General features: G+C 27.6%; 6 protein-coding genes and 1 long non-coding RNA gene across 11 annotated transcripts; 3 read left to right on the top strand and 4 right to left on the bottom strand.

Moving 5' to 3' along the window:
* The first annotated feature begins 4,822 nt into the window (after positions 1-4,822).
* LOC102679317 (proclotting enzyme-like) lies at positions 4,823-8,842 on the top strand. The gene is made up of 6 exons (XM_006611403.2): positions 4,823-5,213; positions 6,391-6,698; positions 7,060-7,532; positions 7,798-8,072; positions 8,175-8,320; positions 8,394-8,842. Exons 1-6 carry the CDS (start codon positions 5,027-5,029, stop codon positions 8,544-8,546), a joined length of 1,542 nt encoding a protein of 513 aa, XP_006611466.1. The 5' UTR covers positions 4,823-5,026; the 3' UTR covers positions 8,547-8,842.
* LOC102679445 (serine/threonine-protein kinase greatwall) lies at positions 8,775-11,569 on the bottom strand. 3 transcript variants are annotated; one of them, XR_421134.2, is made up of 4 exons: positions 11,123-11,569; positions 9,568-11,025; positions 9,144-9,356; positions 8,775-9,070 (listed from the first exon to the last, which is right to left on the bottom strand). XR_421134.2 is itself a non-coding variant. In XM_006611405.2 (4 exons), exons 1-4 carry the CDS (start codon positions 11,336-11,338, stop codon positions 9,024-9,026), a joined length of 2,064 nt encoding a protein of 687 aa, XP_006611468.1. In that variant the 5' UTR covers positions 11,339-11,569; the 3' UTR covers positions 8,775-9,023. The 3 variants fall into 3 exon arrangements, 2 of the variants coding, with proteins under 2 accessions (XP_006611468.1, XP_006611467.1); XM_006611405.2 differs by having other exon boundaries at positions 9,144-9,857; positions 9,939-11,025; XM_006611404.2 differs by having other exon boundaries at positions 9,144-11,025.
* A 262-nt stretch (positions 11,570-11,831) lies between these two features.
* Positions 11,832-16,407, top strand: LOC102678798 (serine/threonine-protein kinase VRK1-like). 2 transcript variants are annotated; one of them, XM_006611400.2, is made up of 8 exons: positions 11,832-12,172; positions 12,277-12,329; positions 12,401-12,470; positions 12,613-12,809; positions 12,936-13,149; positions 13,244-13,917; positions 13,995-14,124; positions 16,201-16,407. In XM_006611400.2, exons 1-7 carry the CDS (start codon positions 12,007-12,009, stop codon positions 14,109-14,111), a joined length of 1,491 nt encoding a protein of 496 aa, XP_006611463.1. In that variant the 5' UTR covers positions 11,832-12,006; the 3' UTR covers positions 14,112-14,124; positions 16,201-16,407. The 2 variants fall into 2 exon arrangements, with proteins under 2 accessions (XP_006611463.1, XP_006611462.1); XM_006611399.2 differs by lacking the exon at positions 16,201-16,407 and adding an exon at positions 15,399-15,546.
* LOC102679100 (nuclear export mediator factor NEMF homolog) lies at positions 14,573-18,335 on the bottom strand. Of its 2 annotated transcripts, none has more exons than XM_006611401.2 (10): positions 18,155-18,335; positions 17,878-18,049; positions 17,613-17,815; positions 16,449-17,527; positions 16,195-16,375; positions 15,824-16,125; positions 15,568-15,727; positions 15,187-15,484; positions 14,848-15,110; positions 14,573-14,781 (listed from the first exon to the last, which is right to left on the bottom strand). In XM_006611401.2, the coding sequence occupies exons 1-10, from the start codon at positions 18,208-18,210 to the stop codon at positions 14,583-14,585; spliced, it is 2,913 nt and encodes a 970-aa protein (XP_006611464.1). In that variant the 5' UTR covers positions 18,211-18,335; the 3' UTR covers positions 14,573-14,582. The 2 variants fall into 2 exon arrangements, with proteins under 2 accessions (XP_006611464.1, XP_006611465.1); XM_006611402.2 differs by having other exon boundaries at positions 18,133-18,260.
* A 372-nt stretch (positions 18,336-18,707) lies between these two features.
* On the bottom strand, positions 18,708-19,843 carry LOC116185041 (40S ribosomal protein S16). The gene is made up of 5 exons (XM_031508482.1): positions 19,764-19,843; positions 19,627-19,671; positions 19,420-19,551; positions 18,999-19,113; positions 18,708-18,912 (listed from the first exon to the last, which is right to left on the bottom strand). The coding sequence occupies exons 1-5, from the start codon at positions 19,770-19,772 to the stop codon at positions 18,767-18,769; spliced, it is 447 nt and encodes a 148-aa protein (XP_031364342.1). The 5' UTR covers positions 19,773-19,843; the 3' UTR covers positions 18,708-18,766.
* Positions 19,844-19,861: 18 nt separating this feature from the next.
* Positions 19,862-21,616, top strand: LOC116185042. Its single transcript, XR_004149757.1, has 2 exons — positions 19,862-19,899; positions 21,391-21,616. It is a non-coding gene; the product is annotated as an uncharacterized LOC116185042 (long non-coding RNA).
* On the bottom strand, positions 20,403-22,467 carry LOC102678385 (chitinase-3-like protein 1). Its single transcript, XM_031508481.1, has 4 exons — positions 22,319-22,467; positions 21,422-22,083; positions 21,016-21,305; positions 20,403-20,923 (listed from the first exon to the last, which is right to left on the bottom strand). Exons 1-4 carry the CDS (start codon positions 22,380-22,382, stop codon positions 20,428-20,430), a joined length of 1,512 nt encoding a protein of 503 aa, XP_031364341.1. The 5' UTR covers positions 22,383-22,467; the 3' UTR covers positions 20,403-20,427.
* Positions 22,468-24,157: the final 1,690 nt, after the last annotated feature.

Genomic DNA, 24,157 nt, shown 5'->3' with positions numbered 1-24,157 from the left:
AAAAAAAAAGGGAGGAAGGAGAGAAAAAGGCAGAGCGATAGTAGTAGTAAGAATGAATGGAAGAAATAATCAGTATGCTTGAAAAAAAAAAAGAGAGTCGTGTCCAACGATCGTACGAAAATTTGTTAGTGTTACTCCATGACATTTTTTTTTTTTTTTTATTCGTAATCGATATTTTCCCCTAGCCTTCCAACTTCCAACTTCATCAAACAATCTTACATCATAATAATTATCCACCCTGAACCTTTCGATCGCCTAATTATATTTTCTTCGTTATTTACAGATGTAGATCTCGCAAGAGATTCGTGCATGTGTGCATTAGAGAACGATTTTGCCGATGAACGATTTTTATTTGCTATCGTATCATCCCTTATAATCCTTTACGTTTATTAATATTATTAATTAATGATATATTATGAAAGGCAGCCGTGTTACAGTCACGAGGAGACCTCAATCGCGATTAGAAGACCGGTGAATAAACATTAGAGTAGAGTAGAAGATTGATCAATCAATCATTTTTTGTATTTTCTTTTTTTTTGTTTTTTTTTTTTTTCCTCTCCTTTTCCTCGTGTTAACGCGTTATTAGAAATATATCGCATAGCAACATGAAGCGAGTATGTGGTCTTCTCGTGATCGTTTCCCAGCCGTCTCGATATCGTACTTAAAGCGACATAAACGGCGATGCGAAACGAATCCACAGGCTTCGCCTTTATTTTGTTAGAAATGTACCCGTGTAAGAGGAGGAATGTTGAAAACGGCCGATTTCGGGCCTGATGCGCGCGTACTGTACTGTTTTGTTAAAGGATCTTGAAGCCGGACAAGTTGCGGAATCAGATAAAAATGATGCGAGAATATCGAAATATAATACCGTTTTCGCGTTGTCTTGCCATCGTGAGATTGTGCCAGAGGTGATATTATATTACGCTGTTTATTGCAAACAATAAATATTATATTAGTACGTTTTATAAATTGCGAGTTTTTATTGTTCCTTTCATTCAAAAATTTATAAAGTTGTTCATTCGAGGTTTATTTAATCTCTATTATATATTATACGTTACTTGATCTATCTCAAGTTATTCTTAAGATCATTTGAAGCTATTAAAATCGCTTGAAGATCATTTTGAAATTATTATTATACACAGTAAACTTTCTAAATCGTTTAAACGTTTTCTTGATACTGGAATTTTAATTTATAGTTATTTTTATAACATCCATTTACAAAAATGGAACTTTGTTTATGTATCATATAATAAATTTTTAAACTATCGTATTATCTTAAAAAAAAAAAACATTTATAAACGTCGATCAACATATTTTTATCTGATAAAATTCTCACATTCTAATTCTGTCATAATAATATCTTTAAATAGTATCAAGTATCCCATATATTTTATAAAATTTACATAAGTTTATATACGATTCATAAATTTGCTACCTTCTACTGGAACTCTAATATATGCATTCATCACCAATCGTAGTATATGTAGACACTGTGGCGACCATGAGGGAATATACGACCTTGTAGCGGGACACTGGCCCTGATGTCAATTATTGATTCTTCAATCGATGTCTATTAAAGATTTTTTACAGCCAATAATATATCAATACAGAATAATAATTATTTCATACAATAATTATTGAAATTATGTACATAATTGCTTTAAATAAGATAATATTTCTTATTCTTTTTTTTTCAATATTATATTAATATCTAATCATCAGTAAAATTTCCATAAATCGTTAATAAAAATCATTATCAAAAGATATTCGAATTTCTTCCATTAATTTCATGCTCAGAATATTATTTGTACGACTTGTTTGAAAATATTCTTATCATGCCACTTTTCTTGATTCTCTTAAGATTCAGAAATCAGAAAAACAGTGACTTAATGGCATGTCTTAATACATTATAGCTACACAATAAAAAGCAGCTCTCACGCAACCGGTTTTCACATTCAAAGGGAAAAAACATCCAATGGTAGCCTCAGTATAAGATCTTGAACCAAATTTTATGCATCATAAGAATCGAATACAATTTACAGATTTATGTTTATCAATTGATGGATCGAACGAGATCATCAAAAGAGAACGTTGGCCTTCTCTTACAGAATATCAAGTGGAAATCTTGATATAGCTGTATCTTAATACCGATACTTGATATAAATCAATCTGACAAGAAAAAATAAATCTTTTAAATATTCAAATTAGATTTTGAAAGGAAAATGAATACTTGGCATTACAACAAGTTTCTCTAATTCCATATACAAGTTGAATAATAAATAGATCTAATCGTTGTTCAAAACGTTTCTCGTGTAATCGTGTACAAAGTTACGGACTCTTTTTTCCTTTTTTCATTACAACAGTTTGCAATTAAAAGTGAGTCATTAAAAATGAATTATAAAAATTCTCTTCAAACATTAACCATTAACAATAAATCTAAAGTGTTTTTTTTACAAAACAGAAAGATCAATGATTGTGTCCTAATTCCCTTAGCCATATAAATAATTTTTCGGTATTTTGAGAAATTTAAAATATCTAAAATAACAATTGCTTAATTTTTTCTTCTTTTGATCAATTAATAGAATAATTAATTAATTTAAATATCATGAGATTCTGGAAAATATTAATCTGTTTAAAAAAAATAAACAAAATAAGACTTAAAATCTTAAAAAGAATCCATTAATTTGAACAATTTACATTCCATTAAAAATATATGATATTTTAGAAAATATCGTATATACCGTTTAAAAATTTTTGAAAAAATTATATAGCAATTATAATTTTAATATATTTTGCTCATATAATAAATAACTAAAAATTAAAAAAGAATCGCAAATTAGCTACGGTAAACGATGACGCAAATTATTAATGGCTAACGTCTGAAGAAAGAATGAGAAGGGTCAGAGAAAAAAAGTAAAACTTACCTTGTTTTATCCCCTTGTCCATTTGAAGGGCAGTTCAATGAACCATGGAATGTAAAATTTACGTCCATCTCAAGGTCTGTTTTCTATCATTCTTTTTAACTAAATTGCCACCCTGATACTGCACATTTTCGTGAAAAAAACTATTCACGCAAGACATAATTAATAAAATAAGAAATACATCCCTCGACGAACTAAAACAAAGTTTTTCATTATTAAATATAAATCGTCCAATCATTTTATTATATAATTTGTCACGGATATTGAATTATCATTTATAATATTTTTTGCACATTTAGTAAAATAAAAAATTGAATTCGCATTGAATGCAATTGAAATTTAAATATCCAATAGAGAATATATAACTTGATATAATAAAACTTGATATCACATGATATTAATTTCTCGCAATTGAGGAAAACCTTATCATGAAACCTGAAAATATAAATGGTTAATATTAAAGGGAGGGAATAATGATTAAGAAATTTTAAATATTTAATAAACTGCATATTAAAGCATTAATATCTAATCTCACCGTAAATTACTTTATCTTTACTATAAACTTGTTTTCTTTTCTTAACTTCACATACACTCCTCAATACTCTGAATCAATTCTAATCTGAAATATGCAAATTTCATGAATGTAAAATAGCAGATGTTCGAGATGATTTCATTGAGTAAAATTTTTCAATAAACGCTTTGAAAATATTTCGTTATAAAATTTCAAGCGCAAAATTAGTAAATTTCGACAAAGACAAATTTGTACTTACGAGCAAATGGGATTAAAAAAAAAAAAAAAAAAAAAAAAGAATGGATAGAAAATTATCAGATCGATACGAAGCACGCGATATACAACAGGTTTAAAGAAATTCCATTCATTGTGGTCAGAGGGAAATGCACGCTACGTTGGCATTCGCGATGGTGCACAGATTGGCAAGTTCACGGCCGTCCCTTACGTGCAGTCTCCTCGGCCTCTCCAAGGCCAGCACGAGGATCTTACTCTCTATGCAAATATCTATGAACTCGACAGTCACGATTGGCGTCAAGATCGGCGACGACATAAATCAAGGTTGAGCCGGTTCTGTCACCACTTACATAATCAGCGAATTTCTATTGAAACTGTCTCCTCGTGATTCTCGAATGAATCGTCAAATTCGATTATATATTCCTAATTTATAACGGTTAACAGTACAACCGACTCGAAATTAGATATGGTCATTGAACCGTATCAATAAATCGAACTATTAAGAGATTCGTTGATACGAAAAGAAAAAGATGGATATTTGATGTGACGTTTTATAAAATGAGCTCATCATGGATGACTGACAGGTATTTCGAAGTCGAATCAATGTTGGTTGAATAGCCAATGTGATCGATTCGATATAATATGAAAAATATTCTTTATACATTGCGTTTGATTAACTGCAAATAGATATTTAAATCTTTATATAAAAATCATAATAAGTTGAAATAATATTAATTTTGTAACGAAATAAATAATAAAATAATAAAAAAAAATTTTAAATATAATTTTACGAAAAGAACATAATATTATTAAATATAGAAAATATGAAGTAAAGTAAAATTTAATTTTAAAAAAAAAAAAAAGGAAGTGCCAATTCTAAAATGATTCATATAATTCACAATATCGCGAAGAAAAAATAAACCGAAGTAGCAATCAAACATCCAACACGAGATCACCATCGCGTGACTAAACCGGAATAAATCGAGTCGATCGGATCTTTCAATCTGCCGAAAATTAGCATACCATCAGTTTTGATTCTGTATACACGGGATCCGCCTACCCTTTTTCTTGCAATGGGTACCACGCAGATGCCTTAAGGTGTTTGCACGTCCTCTAAAAGAAGATGAGAAAAGAACTCGATGGTATCCCGTAACTTGTGTATCGAACCTACCGGGGGCAAAGACAGCACCGAGAGGGGAGGACGAGCCCGTTATAAGCACGAGCACTGGCTATTCAGCAGCTTAGCAAGCTTAGTGCCGGTTCCACGATCCCTACCGGTAACATAGGGCCCCAAACATCCGTGATCCTCTCCTCGTTGCGCGTTTTTTCTCTCGATAGTGGTTTCCGTTTCTCTGTTGAAATGGACCGATTCCAACGAGCGTCGTCAAAAACGAAACTATTACTGCTCATTGTACAGATTGTCATCACGATTTTGACGATCACTGATACTATTTACGCTGATCCAAAAAGTAAATCGATCGATTTCCAGTCATCATTAGAAGAGATCCATCGGGGAGAGGATGATGACAACGCGGTAATCGTTGATGGTAAGTGGATGATTTCTTGAATCTAGTTCAATTCATTGTAATTCATTAATAATTAAATAATTAAATAAGGAATAGATAAATAGGAATTTTATAGAGAAATAACTATTTGACTTCGTTAATTTTCTATAACTGATAGATTCGTCTTTTTTTCCAAGGTTGATCGATGTACAATGGAACTCCAATTGAAATATAATGACTATTTTAGTGTATAATTAGATGCTTATAAGGAATAGAGTAGATGAACTAACATCGATTAGCCTCTCGCTATATTATTATACGTCTCATTGATGACCGAGTATTAATCACCTGAAGAACTGGAGATGAAGAACTCGTTCGAGTTCGTTACACACGAGATTACGACACTTGATGGCATTTCGCTCATCGCGATGATGAACATGCGAATAATCGAAGAGAATCATACACGAGAATCACATGTGATCGATCATGCGTGTGTTCCATACACAGCGAACGGAAGTCTTCCAGGCGTGCGTACCAGTCTTGTATGTGTGCACCTACATGTAACCTGTGGGTCAGCGAACCCACTGTCAAGAATCTGGATGGAATTCTATTGTGATGTCTCGGTCTCGGTCGATCAGTTTAAAAACATTCGATGATATAACGAATTTGGCTTGATCTTACCGAAAATAAATTGGATCATTCTCTATCATCTAATCTGTAATTAATATTGTTTGTACGAATAGCAGAGAGCGCAATAAGATAATGTTTATAACAAATAATATATAAGAATATTATTGATTGATTATTAAAAATCATTCGATTTAAATCGATGTAATATTAATTTAATAATAATATAAAAAAATACCCACATGTTTTGTACGAAGATTAATGAGACGTAGTAAAAAATAAAAAACTTCTCTCGTTCAATCACATGATTTTCTTACAAATATACAAATACATAATATTACATAGCGAAGACGATCTGCATTCATTACAACAATAGACAATGTATCAGACATCGTTTCATGTACATATACATGATTCTATGCGTTATATTCCCGCTATAACGATTCTTCCATCGATGAATATGTTTATAAACCGATCACGAACGACTTGGAAAAAGACGAGTGAAATTATTATTTTAAAAAAATATTTCTGCCGATATAATTAATTCATCGATTAATATAATTAAATTAAAAAGTACCATTTTATCATTCAGCCGCCAGTAATACAGATATCCAAACTGAGACGAGAGATAGTCGTGGTATACTGTGGAATGGAATTCCCAACAGCGACACTTGCCTGACATCAAAAGGAGAGATTGGTCGTTGCACCAGCTTCAAAGAATGTTATCCATATTTCAAAATTCCCGATTTGAGCGCTCTAGATGGCTGGGTTCTTGGTGTTTACGACACCTGCAGCTATGTAAAGGGGAATGGACAAATGAATTTCGGAATTTGTTGTTCCAATATACTTCCGCTCGTTACACCACAATCAGACGACGATTCTACTATAGAAAATAATCAGGTAATAATATTTTTATCAGTGAATTAAATATTTTTTCAAGTTCCTTTCGAACATTTTTCGTTGAATTTCTCAACTGAAATTACATGAATTCTAGTTAGTTACCAAGAACTCGTAAAAATAATACGTGATGCGAATCGAAAAAGTTTTAACATAGAAAGTCGTACTTCGCGTGTCGTATCCATTGAACAAAGAAGTTTCGCAAACAGACTTTTACGACTTTACTTTTACTACCGTGTCTAATTCGCACCTACCATCCATTCCTTACCGTGAAATCTTCATTGACGATTCTCTCTATTTCTTCCTGTTCCGTTATTCCTATTGAAATAATCGATATTTCACGAAGATTTACTTCGTATTTTAGGAAAACAACGACAATAGGGAGGAAGAAGAAATGGCCGCGAAACCAAGGCCACAGAATCCAGGTTCCTGGCCGCCACCGATCCCAACGCATCCACCTGATCATACCATACCACCGCTACCCACTCATCCACCGTATCTAGAATTACCAACGTTCTCAACGATAAAACCAGTTTCCACATCGAAAAAACCTGATATTGCGACGACCTGGCCAACGAAGAAACCTGCCTGGTGGCCAAATGTACCAACTGTATCAACGACCAGTGAAAAACCCTCAGGAACTATTTCGAGCATTGATATGTCTCAATGCGGTGCAAAGAACGGTATTCAGGATCAGGAAAGAATCGTAGGCGGTCAGAATGCTGACCCTGGCGAGTGGCCTTGGATCGCGGCACTCTTCAACGGTGGCCGACAATTCTGTGGTGGTTCACTCATCGACAATAAACACATTCTCACTGCAGCTCATTGTGTTGCCAAGTAAGTTCTCCGTAAAACGTATAGAATGATAAAATCATTTGGTACGCTTGGTATTTTCATATGGCTTCTATTCCTGCAAGATGTTAGATTTGTTAATAAAAAATTAGAACTACAGTCACTTTTTTTAATAATTTTTTTTTTTTTTTTTTGTACAAAACGCTATCCTTGTAATCATATATTATTATGTGATTGTGATCATATATTGTATGTTCTATAAAAAAGAAAGAGAATTTTGTATAAATTAATTTTATTCCTATGTTTCCAGCATGAATTCCTGGGATGTGGCAAGATTAACGGTCCGTCTTGGAGATTACAATATCAAAACTAACACGGAGATCCGACATATCGAACGACGAGTGAAACGAGTAGTCAGACATAGAGGCTTTAATGCACGCACTCTGTATAACGATATTGCACTACTCACACTCAATGAACCCGTTTCATTCACGGAACAAATACGACCCATCTGTCTGCCGAGTGGTTCACAGTTGTATCCTGGAAAAATTGCTACAGTCATTGGTTGGGGTTCCTTGAGAGAAAGTAAGAAATTTAAAAAAAAAAAAAGATTAATTTAATACCTAATTGTGTTAATTAAAATTCTTTTGACAAAGAAAGAATTATAACGTTATTTTAATTGTTAAGGTGGACCACAACCAGCAATACTTCAAGAAGTTTCCATACCTATTTGGACAAATAGTGAATGCAAATTAAAATACGGTGCCGCAGCACCTGGCGGTATTGTAGACAGTTTCTTGTGTGCAGGACGAGCTGCGAAAGATTCTTGCTCGGTTTGTATTAAAATTGATTTATTATATTATTAATATTTGAATTTTTGAATGCAATGTATCTTCTATTTAATAGGGTGATAGTGGTGGTCCTTTAATGGTCAACGATGGTCGTTGGACACAAGTTGGTATTGTCAGTTGGGGTATTGGATGTGGTAAAGGTCAATATCCTGGCGTTTATACTAGAGTAACGCATTTCCTGCCTTGGATTTATAAAAATGTGAAATAAAACTCAGATTAGTCTTATTCAGTTTTTTACCATTGTCATCCTCGCATCATCAAAGCCGACATCATAATATATAATATAATTAAGAATCATTGATTAAAAATTTATATATAAATAAAAATTTTTATTCCTATAATTTATTCTTATGCAATTTGTTTTATGAACTGTTATCATTAGCAAAATAAATAGCAAAACAACATGTTTATCTAGGAACAAGTGATGACACAAAAATTTTAAATTGTAACAAAATATTTTATAATACTATACATATACAACTATATAAAAAATAGTTTATACAATTTTAATGTTATATTATTCCTGTCATAAAGCAATCCATATGTTGATATTTCCTTATTGCATTGAAATGATCTTCTTTTGAAGATTATGTATTACAGTTGCTCACATTTAAATGTTGCATAATGTTACTTCAGTCATAAAATAAACTGTAAATTGATATCTATTTTTCCATCAATATGATTTTTATGTTTCACAGCTGCTCACGTTTAAATGTTGCATAATGTTTCGTGCTAAAGAAAAGAACCGAGACAAAAATCGAATTCATAACATTCATTTGTAATATACTATATAATATAAAATTACCTTGAAAGTAACATGTATCGTAATTATCGTCAGGTTGTGGTATAAAAGGTGGCATCGCTTTTAGCGGTTCGTTCCAAGGGAAGTGTTGAAAAAGTTTCATGACTCGCACTTCTTGTGCAGAAGGACGCTCATATTGATCTAAAGTAAGAAGTGCATCTATGGCTTCCACAGCAACTGTTGACAGAGCTTCTTCTTCCTCTGGCCAAGGAATATCTTTAGCAAGAATATTAGAAAATACAGCATGTGGTGTTTCATCGTTAAATGGTGGAACACCTGTGCAAAATTCAAACAGGCACACGCCTAAAGCCCACCAATCCACTGCAGGTCCATGACCTTGTTTTAAAAGTAATTCTGGTGCAAGATAATCAGGTGTTCCAAGAATACGATCATCCGATCGATTGACAACTTGACCGCCTCTTCTTACCGATTTCGGAGTTCTGTAAGGTGTGTAACAATTGCCAGAAGTTGCAGGTGTTTTTATGGGAGATATAACTTGAGGCGATCGATGTTTCTCAGAATTATCACCTATAGGTATCTCAGGGGCTGAATGTGATGTAAGAACTGGTGGAAGTTGAAATCTTGTCGTTTTAATCAAACGTACTGTTTCTTCTTCGCATGTTTCTGCATCTTCTTCACTATAGCATCTCTGTTTCGTGAATGATACTGGTGTACTAAATGCAACTCTTCCACTAGATCCACTTTCTTGTACCATACCTGTATCATTAGTATTGTTCGTTTGTTTTACTGATTCAGAAATAACGGAATTTATTGGACTTCTAGAAAATATACAACCACGATTTTTTCTTTTTGGTGTTTTATCAACATCCAAATCCATTATACTTAATTCACACGTTAAACCAGTTGTTCCTCCTGTTGCTCTTTTTCGTTTCGCACCTCTGGTAAACGTATTTGTACATGTACTTAACGGACTAGTATGAGGAAGAAGTTGTTGAGATTGATCTGCTTCTAATGTAGATTCGTCCTCCTCTTCTAAATTTTGATTAAGTTGATTATTAATGCGAACTGAAGATGCCTCACATGTATGATAACTTCCAGAGCTACTTTCATCATCTTCATTTTTTTTTTCAACAATAATATGTTCCAAACGTTCCGTTAAATGAAGATCTTCTGCAGATTGAAAAGGGGTAATACCAGATACTCGGGAATAATCTCCTGATGCAGCAGATGAAATTATCGAATTTGGTGAAGATTGAAATTTAGTTGAATTTTGTTGTAAAGCAGGAAGTAAATTAATACCAAGTGTACTTTTGTCACTAAGATTAGATTCACTTGTCGATCTTTGTCCAGAGCCAAAAGATAAATGTGATGTCAAAGAAAGAAGTTGTCCAGGAGTTCTAGTACAAAGACTGGGCGTACAATTAACTAAATCTGATATTTCAAGATCTCTATGCAAAGATATATTACTAAGCCCAAAATCTGTCAACTTGACATGTCCTTCTTTTGACAAAAGCATATTATCTGGTTTTAAATCCCTATGTACAATTCCATGAGAATGAAGATATTCTAAAGCAAGACATACTTCTGCAGTATAAAAAGCTGCCATAGACTCTTCCATATAACCATATACACCAAGCAAGCTTTTAAGATCTCCACCAACCATGTACTCCATTACTAAATAAACACTACTAGCAGATTGTAATGAATAAAATAATTGTACACAATATGGACTACGTGTCAAAGCTAAAGCATTTCTTTCAATGATCACTTGTGAAGCCATATTTTTATTTATCATCTCATTTTTTTTCATTACTTTAATAGCATATACTTTCTCAGGATTTGATTTTTTATGTCCAAGAAAAACTTTGCCAAATGCACCACGACTTATTGGTTTCACAATTTTAAAATCTTGAATTTCTGGTACCTAAAAATTAAATGTAATATTAAATAAAAATATGAAGCTATCAAATTTTAAGTCTGAAAATTTTTTTTATTTAAATAATAATATATATAATATTTACCTTTGCTGTGGGATTAACAATTTTAGATATAGTATTAAAAATAGAATTATTGATTTGTCTGCTTGTTGATACCTGTTGCGGCGTACATTCCCCATATAGAATTTCATGTTCATTTCCTGAGTCATTATAATTTATACGAGAATTTTCGTCGTCTGTTTCATTAATTTGGTCATCGTTTAGACGTGAATTTGGCGAATTAATCGCCGCTTCTTCCATTTGAAAAAATAACCTAATCAACTGAATTACAAACTTATGTAGTGGAACTTAAAATATTGAAACCTTGATTCATGAAATAATTCCACAACACAAAAAATATGAAATTTTATTCATTGTTTCTTCATATTTTATATTATTCTCTTATATACGCAAATAAATCTTAACGGTTATCTGAACATATTTGAAAGTTAACATATGTACGGCCATGTGACAAGAAAATATACTACATACTTCAAATAATTTAAAATAATCAGAACCGCCAACAATAATTCTTTTTTACTAATTATCATTATACAATATAAATAAATTGTATTTAATAACTAATAAGATTTTTCATTGTGGTTATAGAAAATAATAATTTTAAATTTATTATATGCATTCTAATTAGAAATATTTTTTATAACATTTAAGTGCATAGGAACTTCCGTGACTTTGAAACGGTTGCACTGAGACACTTACAATTCCCGCCTTTAAATTTTTTGTATTCATAGCTTCTTTGCATTACTGCACGAAAACGTTGAAAGGATAAAATAGTGTGTGCAGTATATGAAACATTTATTTAAATATAAATTTGTCATAATATTGAAATTATATTATATAGTTTTTAAAATTATTTTTAATTTTTTGTTCGGAAATATACATTATAATAATATATTTTTGATAACCTTATGATGTCTGACAAGATAGTAAAAAGAGCACCTAAAAAAAAGGGAGCAAATGCATATAAATTGCCAGATCCAATTTCTGCTGGTGAAATATTGACAGATATGGGAAAAAAACAATGGATTCTTGGCGTATCAATCGGTATTGGTGGTTTTGGTGAAATTTATTCTGGTATGTATTATTCTTATCATTGGACACTGTATACATTTATGTCTTTAATTCATATATATCTTTTTTACTTCATATATCTTATTTAATCATTATAATAATTGCAGCTGCACCTTATAATGGAAAAGTTCCAAATGAATATCCTAATGTAATTAAAATTGTAAGTATCTATTAATTTATATTTATTTGTTTATTATTTTATATAAAATCATTAAATTTTCCAAATTTTAGGAACCACATGGAAATGGTCCATTATTTGTAGAAATGCATTTTTACATGAGAAATGCCAAACCAAATGAAAGTGAGTTATTTAAATTTCAATATTTAAATATAAATAATTTTTATCTATGTAGATTTACCTTTTTAGTTTTACTGTACATTTTATATGCATATATTATGAAACTAGTATAGAAACAGAAAGAGTACCATGTAATTGGTTTTAGTTGATAATTGGAGAAACAAAAAGAAACTTCCAGCACTTGGTATGCCTCGATATATTGGCTCTGGTAGTCATGAATATAAAAAAACAAAGTATCGATTTATAGTAATGGAACGATATGGTACAGATTTATGGAAATTATTTGAAGCAAATAATCGAAGATTTCCAGAACATACAGTATACAAAGTAGCTTTACAAATAGTAAGAGGCAATTCAAAACAAATTTTTATAATTCAATAATTCATAAAAAAAATATATAAAATATTACAATATTATAATTATTTTTTAAGTGAATTATTATAATTTGTATTATCATAAAATTTTTAGATAAATGTTCTAGAATATATCCACCATAAGACATATGTACATGCAGATATAAAAGGAGCAAATTTATTGTTAGATTTAAAATCTAAAAATCAAGTTTATCTAGTAGATTTTGGATTGGCTTCTCATTATACAACAAAAGATGAATACAAATTAGATCCAAAGAAAGCCCATAATGGAACTATTGAATATACTAGTAGAGATGCACATATGGGAGGTAATAGTTAATATAATTATTAATAGTATAGTTATAACCATTCAGTAAAATTTAATGTAATTTTATTAATATATATATATATATATATATATAGTACCAACAATGCGTGGGGATTTTGAAATTTTGGGTTATAATATGATTCAGTGGTTATCTGGGTCACTTTTATGGGAGAAAAATTTGTCAGATCCAATTACAGTACAAAAACAAAAGGAAAAGGCTTTTGATAATATTCCAGAATTTTTAAATAAATGTTTTCATGGAACAATTTCAAATACTATACATAAATACATGACTTTATTAGCGAGTATAAAATTTAATGAAATACCAGATTATGAAAAATTTAAAAAAATATTAATAGAGGGATTAAAACAATTATCACATAAACCAGATGGAAAATTAGAATTTAAAACTAACATCAAAAATGATATTTCTCATAAACAAGTTCCAAAAACTAGCCCACAAAAAATAAAAAATATAATTAATCGAAAAAGAAAAAGTCCTCGTATAAAATCAACAAAAAATGTAAGTCCTGTGAAAAATCTTGATGATAGCAATGTAGGAGTTGTAATAGACAAAAAACGTGGTGGTGTAAAAGATATTAAACTAGCATTAAATGAAATTGAGTCTGATGAAGAATATGATATAAAAATAGTTAAAAAAGCAAAAAAAAATTCTAGTTCTGTAAATAAATATAATGAGGAAAAAAGTCCAGTTAAAAGCAAGAAAAAAATTAATTATATTCACAATGAATCTGATTCTGAACCAAAGGTATATAATATATATATTTTTTAAATTTATTAAAAATAGACATTTATTATTTATATATATTATATATATTTGAATAGATAATATCAAAAGGTACTAAATCACGGCCCATAAATATTCGAAATGCAACATCTAAAAATACAAGAGCAAAAATAATTCAAGAAAGTGCATCTGAGGAAGACATGTTTAGCACATAATTATAAATATGACGTGAGTATTAATACTTCAAATATTTACACATTGAGAATCCTTATTTAGTGAATTTTGTACATTAATGTATTTATAGTAACTTGTATTTATAAAACTATTGATATAATTGTGCAAAAAAAATATTATTTGCAATTGCATTTCATTATCTTTATAATTTATATTGAGAAAAAATAATATATTTTGATACATTTGCATGATAAAAAATTGTATAAAATATGTAAAAGTTTGTAATTAATGCTGACAATTGAGCAGTATTAATTTTCTGTATTTATATAAAAATAAAGAATTTTCTATAAATTATTTAATTATTAGATTTATAAGATATTGAAGATTTAAACAAACGAAATATTATCAAAAAAGTTTTATAAATGTATAACTTCTATACAAGTAAATCATTTTATATATATATATACAAATATATATTTATTAACATTGTTTACAAATTATACTTGAATTATCTATTTTTTTAGTTTTTGTATCTGTGGTGCACTTATCTTAACTTTTCCTGGAATATTTCTAGCTATTGTTTCTTCTTTCACTGCTTTTAATAAGTCTTTTTCTCTTAATGTAATTTCTTTATCTTTCATAAATACTGTCATAGCAGTTTTTGCTGCCTTTCCTCTTTTACCTGTTCCTGGAGTTAGTTTTACTTTAAATCTGAAAAATTTATAATGAATTAAAATTTTAATGTAATATGTTATAAAAATAAATGATTTAACTTACTTATAATTAAGCACAGTGTTATAAGGCGCTACTACTGGTATAGCAAATAATAATTCATCTTCTGTAACAGGTTTTCCTGTTAATTGATCTAACATATCTATTTCAGGTCCTGGACCTGTGTCTTCTTCTTCAATATTTTCTACAATTTGAGAATTTTGTGGTGGAACTGGTTTCATTATACTTTTTTTTTTCGTTTGTTGTTTTGGTCCAGATGGATCTTTATTTCTATTTTTTTTTTTATCTTCTTTTGCATTACCTGCTGACTAAATATTATCACATTATTATAATAAACTTTTTTTAGTAGTAAATATAAATATTATGAATACAAAAGATATTTACTTGAAGAACTTGCATAGATAATCTTCTATCCTCTTCATCTTGATCTTTATATTTTTCTTTCATTTTTTTCAATCTTCCTTTTTGTCCTCTTTTTAAAATCACTTGATCATTTTTTTTACTATCTATTTCAATTTTTTCTTTATTTTCTTTTTTAAATGACTTTTGTTTAACTTCTAAATCTTTATTCTTACATGTAGTATTTATTAATACAGGTTTATCATCACCTAAATAAATAATATTTTCTACAACTTCCTGTGACATTGCAGTTGGCTGATTATTATCAACATGTAACTTTACTCTATAAAAATAAAATATGTAATATAATATAATTTTAAAAAATAAAAAGTATATGTATATATATGTATAAATTATATAATTTACTTTGAACTAGAAATATCAATTTTAATTTGTGTATCAGGAAATTGAAATGGATTGTCTTCTTCATTGCTATCTTGATTAATATTTTTTTCTTCCATAAATAAATCTTTTTTAGATTCTTCCTGAATAGGATTTAAATTATTCTTATTTTCAGATTGTTCATCTATTTAATTTAAAATTATAAAATAATGAATTAATAATATTAAAATAATTTATTATACATAAAATATATATTTATTTATATAAAATAATATTTCACCTTCTTCAGAATCTTCTATTAATTCAATTTCTTTATCTTCTTCAATAAAAGATTCTATATGCTCATTTTCATCATCAATAATTCTGACCTTTCTTTCATCTTTATGCCTTTCAATTGAACTTTCTTCTAAACGAAACAAAAATCCTAATCCCATAACTAATTGACATGGTGGCAGATAATTCTTCTTTCCACGAATCATAAAAGATCCAGTAGTAAGATATTCACCAGTTGGAGCCGTTTTAGAAACTTGATCATTATTTACCCACCATGCTCCTGCTACTACTTTAGCATCCCATGCAATACTAATATCATAATTATAATGTTTTTATAATAAAAAATATATATATATAATTAAAATATTAATTATATACCTGTAGGCAACAGCCATTGTACCTGCTTCAGCTAAAGTTTTTGGAGGCACAATACCTCCACCAGGATTTTTGATAATAACAGAACTTGCACCAGTTAAATCTGCATGAACATATATATCTCCAGTTTTTAGATATCTTTTTACTATCAATTCATTTTGTTGTTGATCTCTTCCACCAATTACTATAAAATTATATTATATTATTAAAAAGAAATTACTTTTATTATAGATATTATATATTCTTTAACAATTTACCAAGATAATTTTCAGAACTAATAAACCAATAAAATTTTTCAAACCAATATATTTTCCTTAATTTATTAATACTATGAATAGTTTGTACTTCTTTTAGCGTTTGTTTTGTCTTTTTTTCTGCTGATTTTAAAGCCTTATCTTGTGATTCAATTGTTTTTTGTTGCTTTTTAGCTGCTGATCTCTTTTGATTATAATATTTCCTAGCATTTCCAAAAGCTGTATGTGCTAAATCAATGTCAATTAACATAGGTTTCAATTCAGATTCTTCATCACTATCTTCATAAGGATCATGTAACAATAAGGAAATATGATTTGTTTCTAATTTTAATTGTTTAATTGCAGATGCAACAGGATCACCTTTACTTTCTGCTTCTTTTAATAATACCTTTATATCTGGCCAAGCCATTTGATTTGCAAGAGCACTTTGTATAGCTAATATGGCATTATCTACTAAACTTTGATTTCTGGAAATTAATTCTGCTTTCTGTTTATCTAATTCTTGGGTTTTTTCTAATGTTATTAATCTCTGATCATGATCTTTCTTCACATTTTCTAATTTTTTAAGAGCTTCACGTTCTTGTTGTAAAGCTTTCAAATCCAACTTTTGACCTTCCATTGTAGAAAAATATTCATCTACTGCAACATCAAAAGAAGCAAATTCTTTATATGGATGATCTTTATATTGTTCAAATAAAAATGGATGAAATTCAATATTAGTATATATAAAATCTTTTTGGCCATCTGTTGTTGGTTTTATTTCTTTTTTTTGAATTATATATCCTTTTGAAATATTTTGTTTTGCAGAATTCATCATATCATTTGCATATTCTAATGCTAGTATTAATTTTGACATATCTTCTTCAATATTAAAATCTTTACCAATTTTACAACCTAATGTGAATCCATATTTTAATAAGACATGATCAATCACAGCAGAACCAAATTCTAGAAGTGGATTTAGTATTTTTTTTAAACTTTCTCCTATTTTGGCATTTTGTAAATGTTGTTGTATATTTTCTATAGGTGGCATTATATTTTGATGAGCACGATCCATAGGATATTTCTCTTTAACTGCAAATCTAATAAATGTATATTTTTTAATCTTTTTATATTTTATATGAAATATAATTTTAATATTTAAAATTTATTTTATATTTCTATTACCTAATTTTATCTCCCTCTGTGTGAGGTCTTAAAATATTTAAAATAGTCATTTCATAATCTGTTAACACAATATTTCCACGATCATATAATTCTAAAATTATATGATAAGCTGCTTCACCACTTCCAAATTGTAAATCAATCATTCGATCTACACCTATTTGAGTAAGACTCTCAAGTCGTTTATTTTTAAGATGTTTTCGCATCTGCGAAAATAATATATGATATATTATCTTTTTAAATAAATCATTTAAATTCTATCATATACCTTCATCGAAAATCCTGAAGGTGCTACATTTTTTGGCCATTCAAATACTGTTGTATGAATTCTATTGCCAGATTCTAATAAAAGAACACATTTTTCTTCACTTCGTTGAAGACGTATAAGATAAGTTCGATGGTCAATATCATAGACTTGATTTACGCGCATACCAATAAGTCTAAATATTAAAATTAAAATAAAATTATCAATAAAAATATTTAATCTTAAAAAAAAAACCTTACAAAATATGTCAATCCTAACCTTTATGCAATAATTCACTTACTTTTGCAACTCATTTATCGTACAAGCGATGTCATATGAATTAAATCTCGTTTTCATTTTTATAGATATATTATTCTTTACTATTTAATATTTAAAGAATTGAAAAATTAAAAATTAATAATCTTGAGTTTACGCTTACTTTCACGTTGCGCACATATGTATCGCAAATGACATATCGAAAATATATATGTGTATATCGTGATATTTATACACTATTAAATTCTATTCATTAAAGATAGAAGTTTGCAAATAAAAATATACATGTGCACAGCATATAATATGTATTATAAATTTAAAAATTCATATTCTTTATATAATTTATATAATTTATATAAACATTATTTATTGTTAAATACATTATTTCGTAAAAAATTTTTATTTCTAAAAATAAAATTTAAAAATTTCGTGAATTATTTTTTCTCAAGTTATTTTTCTAATATAAAACTAAAATTTTTAAAATTAAAAATTTTTGTCCATATTTACAATTATTTGAAAAATATAATTAAAAAAAATTCCAATATACAAAAATTTGAAAATATATAAAAGAACACAAATTTTTTTTATATATTTTATTCAATAATACAAATAAAATGTAATGTGAAATTTGTAGATATTAACGATAAGATTTCTGGTATCTTGCTCTTGCACCTGGACCACCAAATTTCTTTGGTTCACATCGTCTTGGATCAGCAACCAAAAGAGTGCGATCATATTGAATAAGAATATCTTTTACTTCTTTTTTACTTGCTTCATCAACATCTAAAAAAAAATATTTCATGAAAATAATTTATATTTAAAGTTAAAATATATATGTATAATGTTAAATTTTTTAAAATATAATTTACACTTTTGATAATATGCTACAAGAGCTTTAGAAATTGCTTGTCGAATGGCATAAATTTGTGCTACATGACCACCACCATTTACTCTTACTCTGATATCCACTCCAGAAAATTTTTCCTACATAAAAAATAACAAGTAAAATATTATTAAAATTAAATTAATTGTTAATAAAATAAAATCAAATTAATTGTTAATAAAAAATACATAAATATAAATTTTCTCAGTGCTTTTATTTTTATAATCATGAATAATCATGTTCGGAATAAGAGAACATCATAGAGCAACATTAAAAAAAATGATAGTGAATATATATGAATATATATATTTAAAAAAAAATTAATATTTTTCATCATCATTTAAAATAATATAACAAAACACATATTAAATAACATATATAAAATTAATATATTTTCTGATACTTACTTTGCCGAGTAACAAAATAGGTTCTTGTAATTTGTATTGCAATACACGAGGTTCAACTAATTCCAATGGACGCCCATTTACTCGAAGATTTCCACGGCCTCGTTTGCAATAAGCAACTGCAGTAGCACTTTTCTATAAATATAAATGTATATTTGAAAGAATATACGCAAACATAACCTCATTCATTTATTGGCAATTTATACTTACTTTGCGTCCGAAGACTTGCACAGATTGAATCGGTTCTTTTTGTTTCTGAAAAAAAAATCAAACAATTTAATATAAATACATAAATTTACTTTTTATAAAGAAAAAAATTTATAAAATTTATAATTTAAAAAACCTACCTTCTGCATTTTGGAAAGCACGTCGTAAAAAGGAAGTAGACAAAAGCAGTACGTTTGGATACAAACTACATTAGTCAAATTTAAACTTTAAATAACTTCCGCTTATCAGCGTGATATATATAAAGAGATCGATTAAGTAAGTTTTTCAATTTACATTTTAATACAATTTTATATAAAAATATATTATAACATGATAGAGTGAACTTTATTTAATGATTTTTTTATTATGAAAATGCAAAAATTATTCATATAATTTTTCTATCATTTTCGTATTATACGTGATTTTATTGATTCATATAGAATAAATTCCATAGATAAAGCATTTACTTATACATATTTTTTTAATAAAATGTAACTAATACAATTATTTATGAACTTAATAATTTCTTTACATATTATTTAATTATTTATATAAATATTTAAATATGAAAGAAATGTGAAAATTATACGAACTATAAATATAAACTAATTGCACAAAAAATATAAAATATATACTAGTATTACAAATATATTTATTTATTGTCATAATTAAATATACAATAATGATAAGTAAGAAAAAAAATTTTTTTACAATATTCATAAAATAAGTAAACTATAAGAAAATATGTACTATTACATTATTTCATAACAATTTACGTATTTATATAGTTTATTTATATCGATTTTATGCACAATCAGGAACATTGTGTTTGTAATTACAATTATTGATCTTTGTATCAAATACAAGATTTTTAGGACAATGGAATTTGTTTATAATGTATTTACCGTTTACATTTCGACAATAATAAAATATTGAACAATCTTGTGGATCTCGAACGTAGCCCTCCTGTGTGCACACAGAATTCGGTGATGATGACGATGGTACAGATGACGATGGTATAGTTGATGTACTAGTGGATGCAATAGTTGTTGTACTAGTCGACGTAGAAATAGTTGTACTAGATACGATAGTTGTTGTGCTATTCGATATACCACTAGTTGTGGATGCAGCAGTCGTAGTTGCAGTAGATGGATTATGTCCCTTTAACACTCTATTTATTGTATTCAAAAGTGAATACTTTTCACCACACGTACCATGGAAATCATCAGTTTCGACGCTCCACATCATTATACCACCGAGGCCATTATATTTAACATAATTAACCTTTTCTTCAACAGATCTGAAAACATTATTTCCTATGCATTTTTATTTTTTTTTCATTTTTAATATCTATTACTATTTTATTATAATGTTAATTTATTAAATACTTACACGACGTCATCATATCCAACCCATTGATTGTTTTTAAAAGCATAAGGTACACGTTGTTCAGGTTCGCGTACCACGGTCCAACCCTGATCAATGAATTCACAAATTTCATTATAACCAAGCATACCATTTTCTCGTGTGTAAGGTCCAGCTTGTCCAGCACCTATAGTTTTATCTCCTGGTTTATTGTTTATGGAATTTGCCAAAGTGAAAGATCTACCGTAAGCTGGAATACCAACAATGAGCTTATTAGCTGGTGCACCTTCTGAAAGCCAATATTGAACAGACGAATTCTAAAATATAAATGTTTCATATTAATATTGAATTAATACATAATATTTTTAATATTAATTTTAATATTTTAATATTATTTTTTAGTATTTTAATATAATTGAGAATGGAAACATACCACGTTAAGCTCAGCTTGAGCTCCAGATTCGCTAGAGGAAGCGTATAGAGGAGCATTAATCGCTGCAAAATTGTTCCACGATCCATTTAAATCGTACGTCATAAGATTAATAAAATGAACATAGTTCGATACTTCAGAAATATGATATGATTTCAAAGCTGAAGATTTAGCAGCAGCAACCGCTATACTGAGGATGTAATTATGTTTATTGAATTCTTGTCTTAATTCTTTTAACAAGGCAATAAAGTTTTTTTTGTCAGCTTCTTTGCCACCACGTTGATTCGGATATTCCCAATCTACGTCGAAACCATCAAAATTATATTTTTTCAAAAAGGCAACCACGTTTTTGACGAATCGAATTCGAATTTCAGGATTAGCAACAACTTCAGAATACTTATAGGATCCTTCGTTCCAACCACCTATCGCTATTAATGCCTTAGTATTAGGGCTCAATTGACGAAGTCTAGTAAATTTTCCATAACCATCCTTGCCACTTGGTAGATCCATCCAACTATCTAATATTCTGATATTACCATCATTAGCAATACCAATAAAAGTATAGATCATATGAGTGCATAATGTCGGATCTATATCGGTAGGTTCGAACTTTCCAAGTCCAGGGCGATAAGCAGCCCAGCTACCATAATAGCAAACGATTTTTGCTAGATAATGAAAAAACATTATTATATAAAATTTATAACAAAATTATTTCAATTAATATAATATTAATTCAATCAAAATACAAAAATTAAGATTATAGAAATAAAAGAAGAAAAATTAAGATTATAGAAATAATTAACAATACATTGTTTGTCAATGTTAATTACATTGTTTATTAATAAAGATAACATATTAAAAATCATTAATTTTATCAGTTTTATATTATTTGATGCTTACTATCGGTTGCGATGGTTACAACGGCATGTGCCAGGAAAGCGATCAAAAATATTATCTTCGACATCTAAAAGCAAATAGATTTTAAAAATATAATGTATGAGAAACTTATATAATTTGAAATATAAAAGATATTAAAAATCTCGCAATTATGAGATTTCTCCTTTTAAAAGCTTATATATATATATATATATATATATGTTTTTATGTATATAAAAATCTAAATCTAATAAATTTTTACAAATTATACAACAAAAAATCGAGTTTATATGTATCTAATAATTTATAAATTCCAATATCTTAATCTTTTTTATCATTTAAATATACCAAAAACAAAATTTTTAAGATATCTAAATGTTTATATTATCATTGACAACGAATGGAAATCAATTTTTTCCCTTATTTCTTCAGTTTATTGACACAAGTGTTATGCAAGAATAACGAATAATAAGAATAAATTATTGCCATTATTTCTACAATATAAGAAAAACATAAAATAAAATTAAATTAAATAAGATAGTGATAGTTTTGTAATAAATAATTAATATTATTTAAAAATTTATTTAAAAATTAATTTAAAAATTATCAAGAATATTTCACGAAATACTATTTAAAAACTATATAATAAATAAAACTGCTAGATATATATCAATATATATCGAATATTAAAATAAAATAAAAAAATAAGAATAACATTTTTTATTTAAAACTTTGTTTTTAGAAAAATCAAATTTAAAAATTTGTTAATGCTTGTCTGAATCAATTATTGATGAAATGTTATGAAGATAAGTGAAAAGGAAATAAAAATTTTTTGTTTAAGCTTTTGTTTTGAAGAATATTAAAATTTTTTTTCATTTATTTTTTTGAATGTAAAATTTTTTTTTGCCCGATCATACTATTCGATCATATAATTATAATGTAATATTTTTCAATAATATAATATTAAATAATTAAATATAAAACGAAGATAAAAACATTACCTGTTTTACTTGGAAAATCCACTTGTTACACTTGACATTAGTTGTCTTACTAGTTAAGTTAAGATTGTTTGTCTTTAAATTCAATAATCATTTTTAAAAATTTACCGATAGAGAAATAGATAGATTAAGTAACAATTTTTTCTAGATTTATTTAATTTATATATTATATTTATATACTATCGAGATTTATATATTATCAATAAAATCATTTATTGATAATATATAATTGACCATCGAAATCATATTCAATTGCAATTAGTTATGTATATGTTATAAAAAATGAATTATCACGATTCACATTTTTTTTCTAATCTAATCTATTATCAAATAAAAATTATCAATCATTATAAATTAGAATGAGATATTTGATTTTATTTTTTTTATAAATAATTTCTTTTTATAAATAAATATATTAAAGTGAAACTAACGAAACTTTCGTAACATATTCAAGTAGTATATATTGAAAATATAAAAATTTTAAACATATATTTATTTTATACACATTATATTCATATCAAATAATATAAAATCTAATTCTATTACAAAACGATAATTTTCCAGTAAATTTTATCTAATGATAAGATATGTATATAAATACATATTTTATTTTTGTAATGATAAATGAGAAAAATTTTATTTTATAAAATTCTACTAATTAGGCGAAAAAATATTTACGTTGTTATAAATTTTAATATTAATAATAGAAACTTTTATATATATTTTTATATATTTAAAAAAAAACAATAATTTAAAACTCATTTACTTTTTATAAGTAAAATTTTATTTACATATATTTTTATTAACAATATTTTAATGAAATATATTACTTACTATTAAATTACAATAAAGAAGAATAATAAAA

This window comes from Apis dorsata, unplaced genomic scaffold, assembly GCF_000469605.1.
Source record: "Apis dorsata unplaced genomic scaffold, Apis dorsata 1.3 scaffold_87, whole genome shotgun sequence".
In the NCBI taxonomy this organism is placed as follows: Eukaryota; Metazoa; Arthropoda; class Insecta; order Hymenoptera; family Apidae; genus Apis; species Apis dorsata.
This window is presented reverse-complemented; position numbering and strand designations above follow the sequence as displayed.

Coding starts and splice junctions, on each gene's coding strand:
- LOC102679317 (XM_006611403.2), top strand. CDS start 5,027: ATGGACCGATTCCAACGAGCGTCGTCAAAAACGAAACTATTACTGCTC. Junction 8,073..8,174: donor TTGGGGTTCCTTGAGAGAAA/GTAAGAAATTTA, acceptor TTAATTGTTAAG/GTGGACCACAACCAGCAATA. Junction 8,321..8,393: donor CTGCGAAAGATTCTTGCTCG/GTTTGTATTAAA, acceptor TCTATTTAATAG/GGTGATAGTGGTGGTCCTTT.
- LOC102679445 (XM_006611404.2), bottom strand. CDS start 11,338: ATGGAAGAAGCGGCGATTAATTCGCCAAATTCACGTCTAAACGATGAC. Junction 11,026..11,122: donor TTGTTAATCCCACAGCAAAG/GTAAATATTATA, acceptor TTTAATTTTTAG/GTACCAGAAATTCAAGATTT. Junction 9,071..9,143: donor CGATACATGTTACTTTCAAG/GTAATTTTATAT, acceptor TCTTTTCTTTAG/CACGAAACATTATGCAACAT.
- LOC102678798 (XM_006611400.2), top strand. CDS start 12,007: ATGATGTCTGACAAGATAGTAAAAAGAGCACCTAAAAAAAAGGGAGCA. Junction 12,173..12,276: donor TTTTGGTGAAATTTATTCTG/GTATGTATTATT, acceptor TAATAATTGCAG/CTGCACCTTATAATGGAAAA. Junction 12,330..12,400: donor ATCCTAATGTAATTAAAATT/GTAAGTATCTAT, acceptor TCCAAATTTTAG/GAACCACATGGAAATGGTCC.
- LOC102679100 (XM_006611401.2), bottom strand. CDS start 18,210: ATGAAAACGAGATTTAATTCATATGACATCGCTTGTACGATAAATGAG. Junction 15,485..15,567: donor ATTGATATTTCTAGTTCAAA/GTAAATTATATA, acceptor TTATTTTTATAG/AGTAAAGTTACATGTTGATA. Junction 14,782..14,847: donor AACACTGTGCTTAATTATAA/GTAAGTTAAATC, acceptor TAAATTTTTCAG/ATTTAAAGTAAAACTAACTC.
- LOC116185041 (XM_031508482.1), bottom strand. Junction 19,552..19,626: donor TGCAAGTCTTCGGACGCAAA/GTAAGTATAAAT, acceptor TTATATTTATAG/AAAAGTGCTACTGCAGTTGC. Junction 19,114..19,419: donor CTATTTTGTTACTCGGCAAA/GTAAGTATCAGA, acceptor TTTTTTATGTAG/GAAAAATTTTCTGGAGTGGA.
- LOC102678385 (XM_031508481.1), bottom strand. CDS start 22,382: ATGTCGAAGATAATATTTTTGATCGCTTTCCTGGCACATGCCGTTGTA. Junction 21,306..21,421: donor CTCAAGCTGAGCTTAACGTG/GTATGTTTCCAT, acceptor TTTATATTTTAG/AATTCGTCTGTTCAATATTG. Junction 20,924..21,015: donor GTTGGATATGATGACGTCGT/GTAAGTATTTAA, acceptor TAATGTTTTCAG/ATCTGTTGAAGAAAAGGTTA.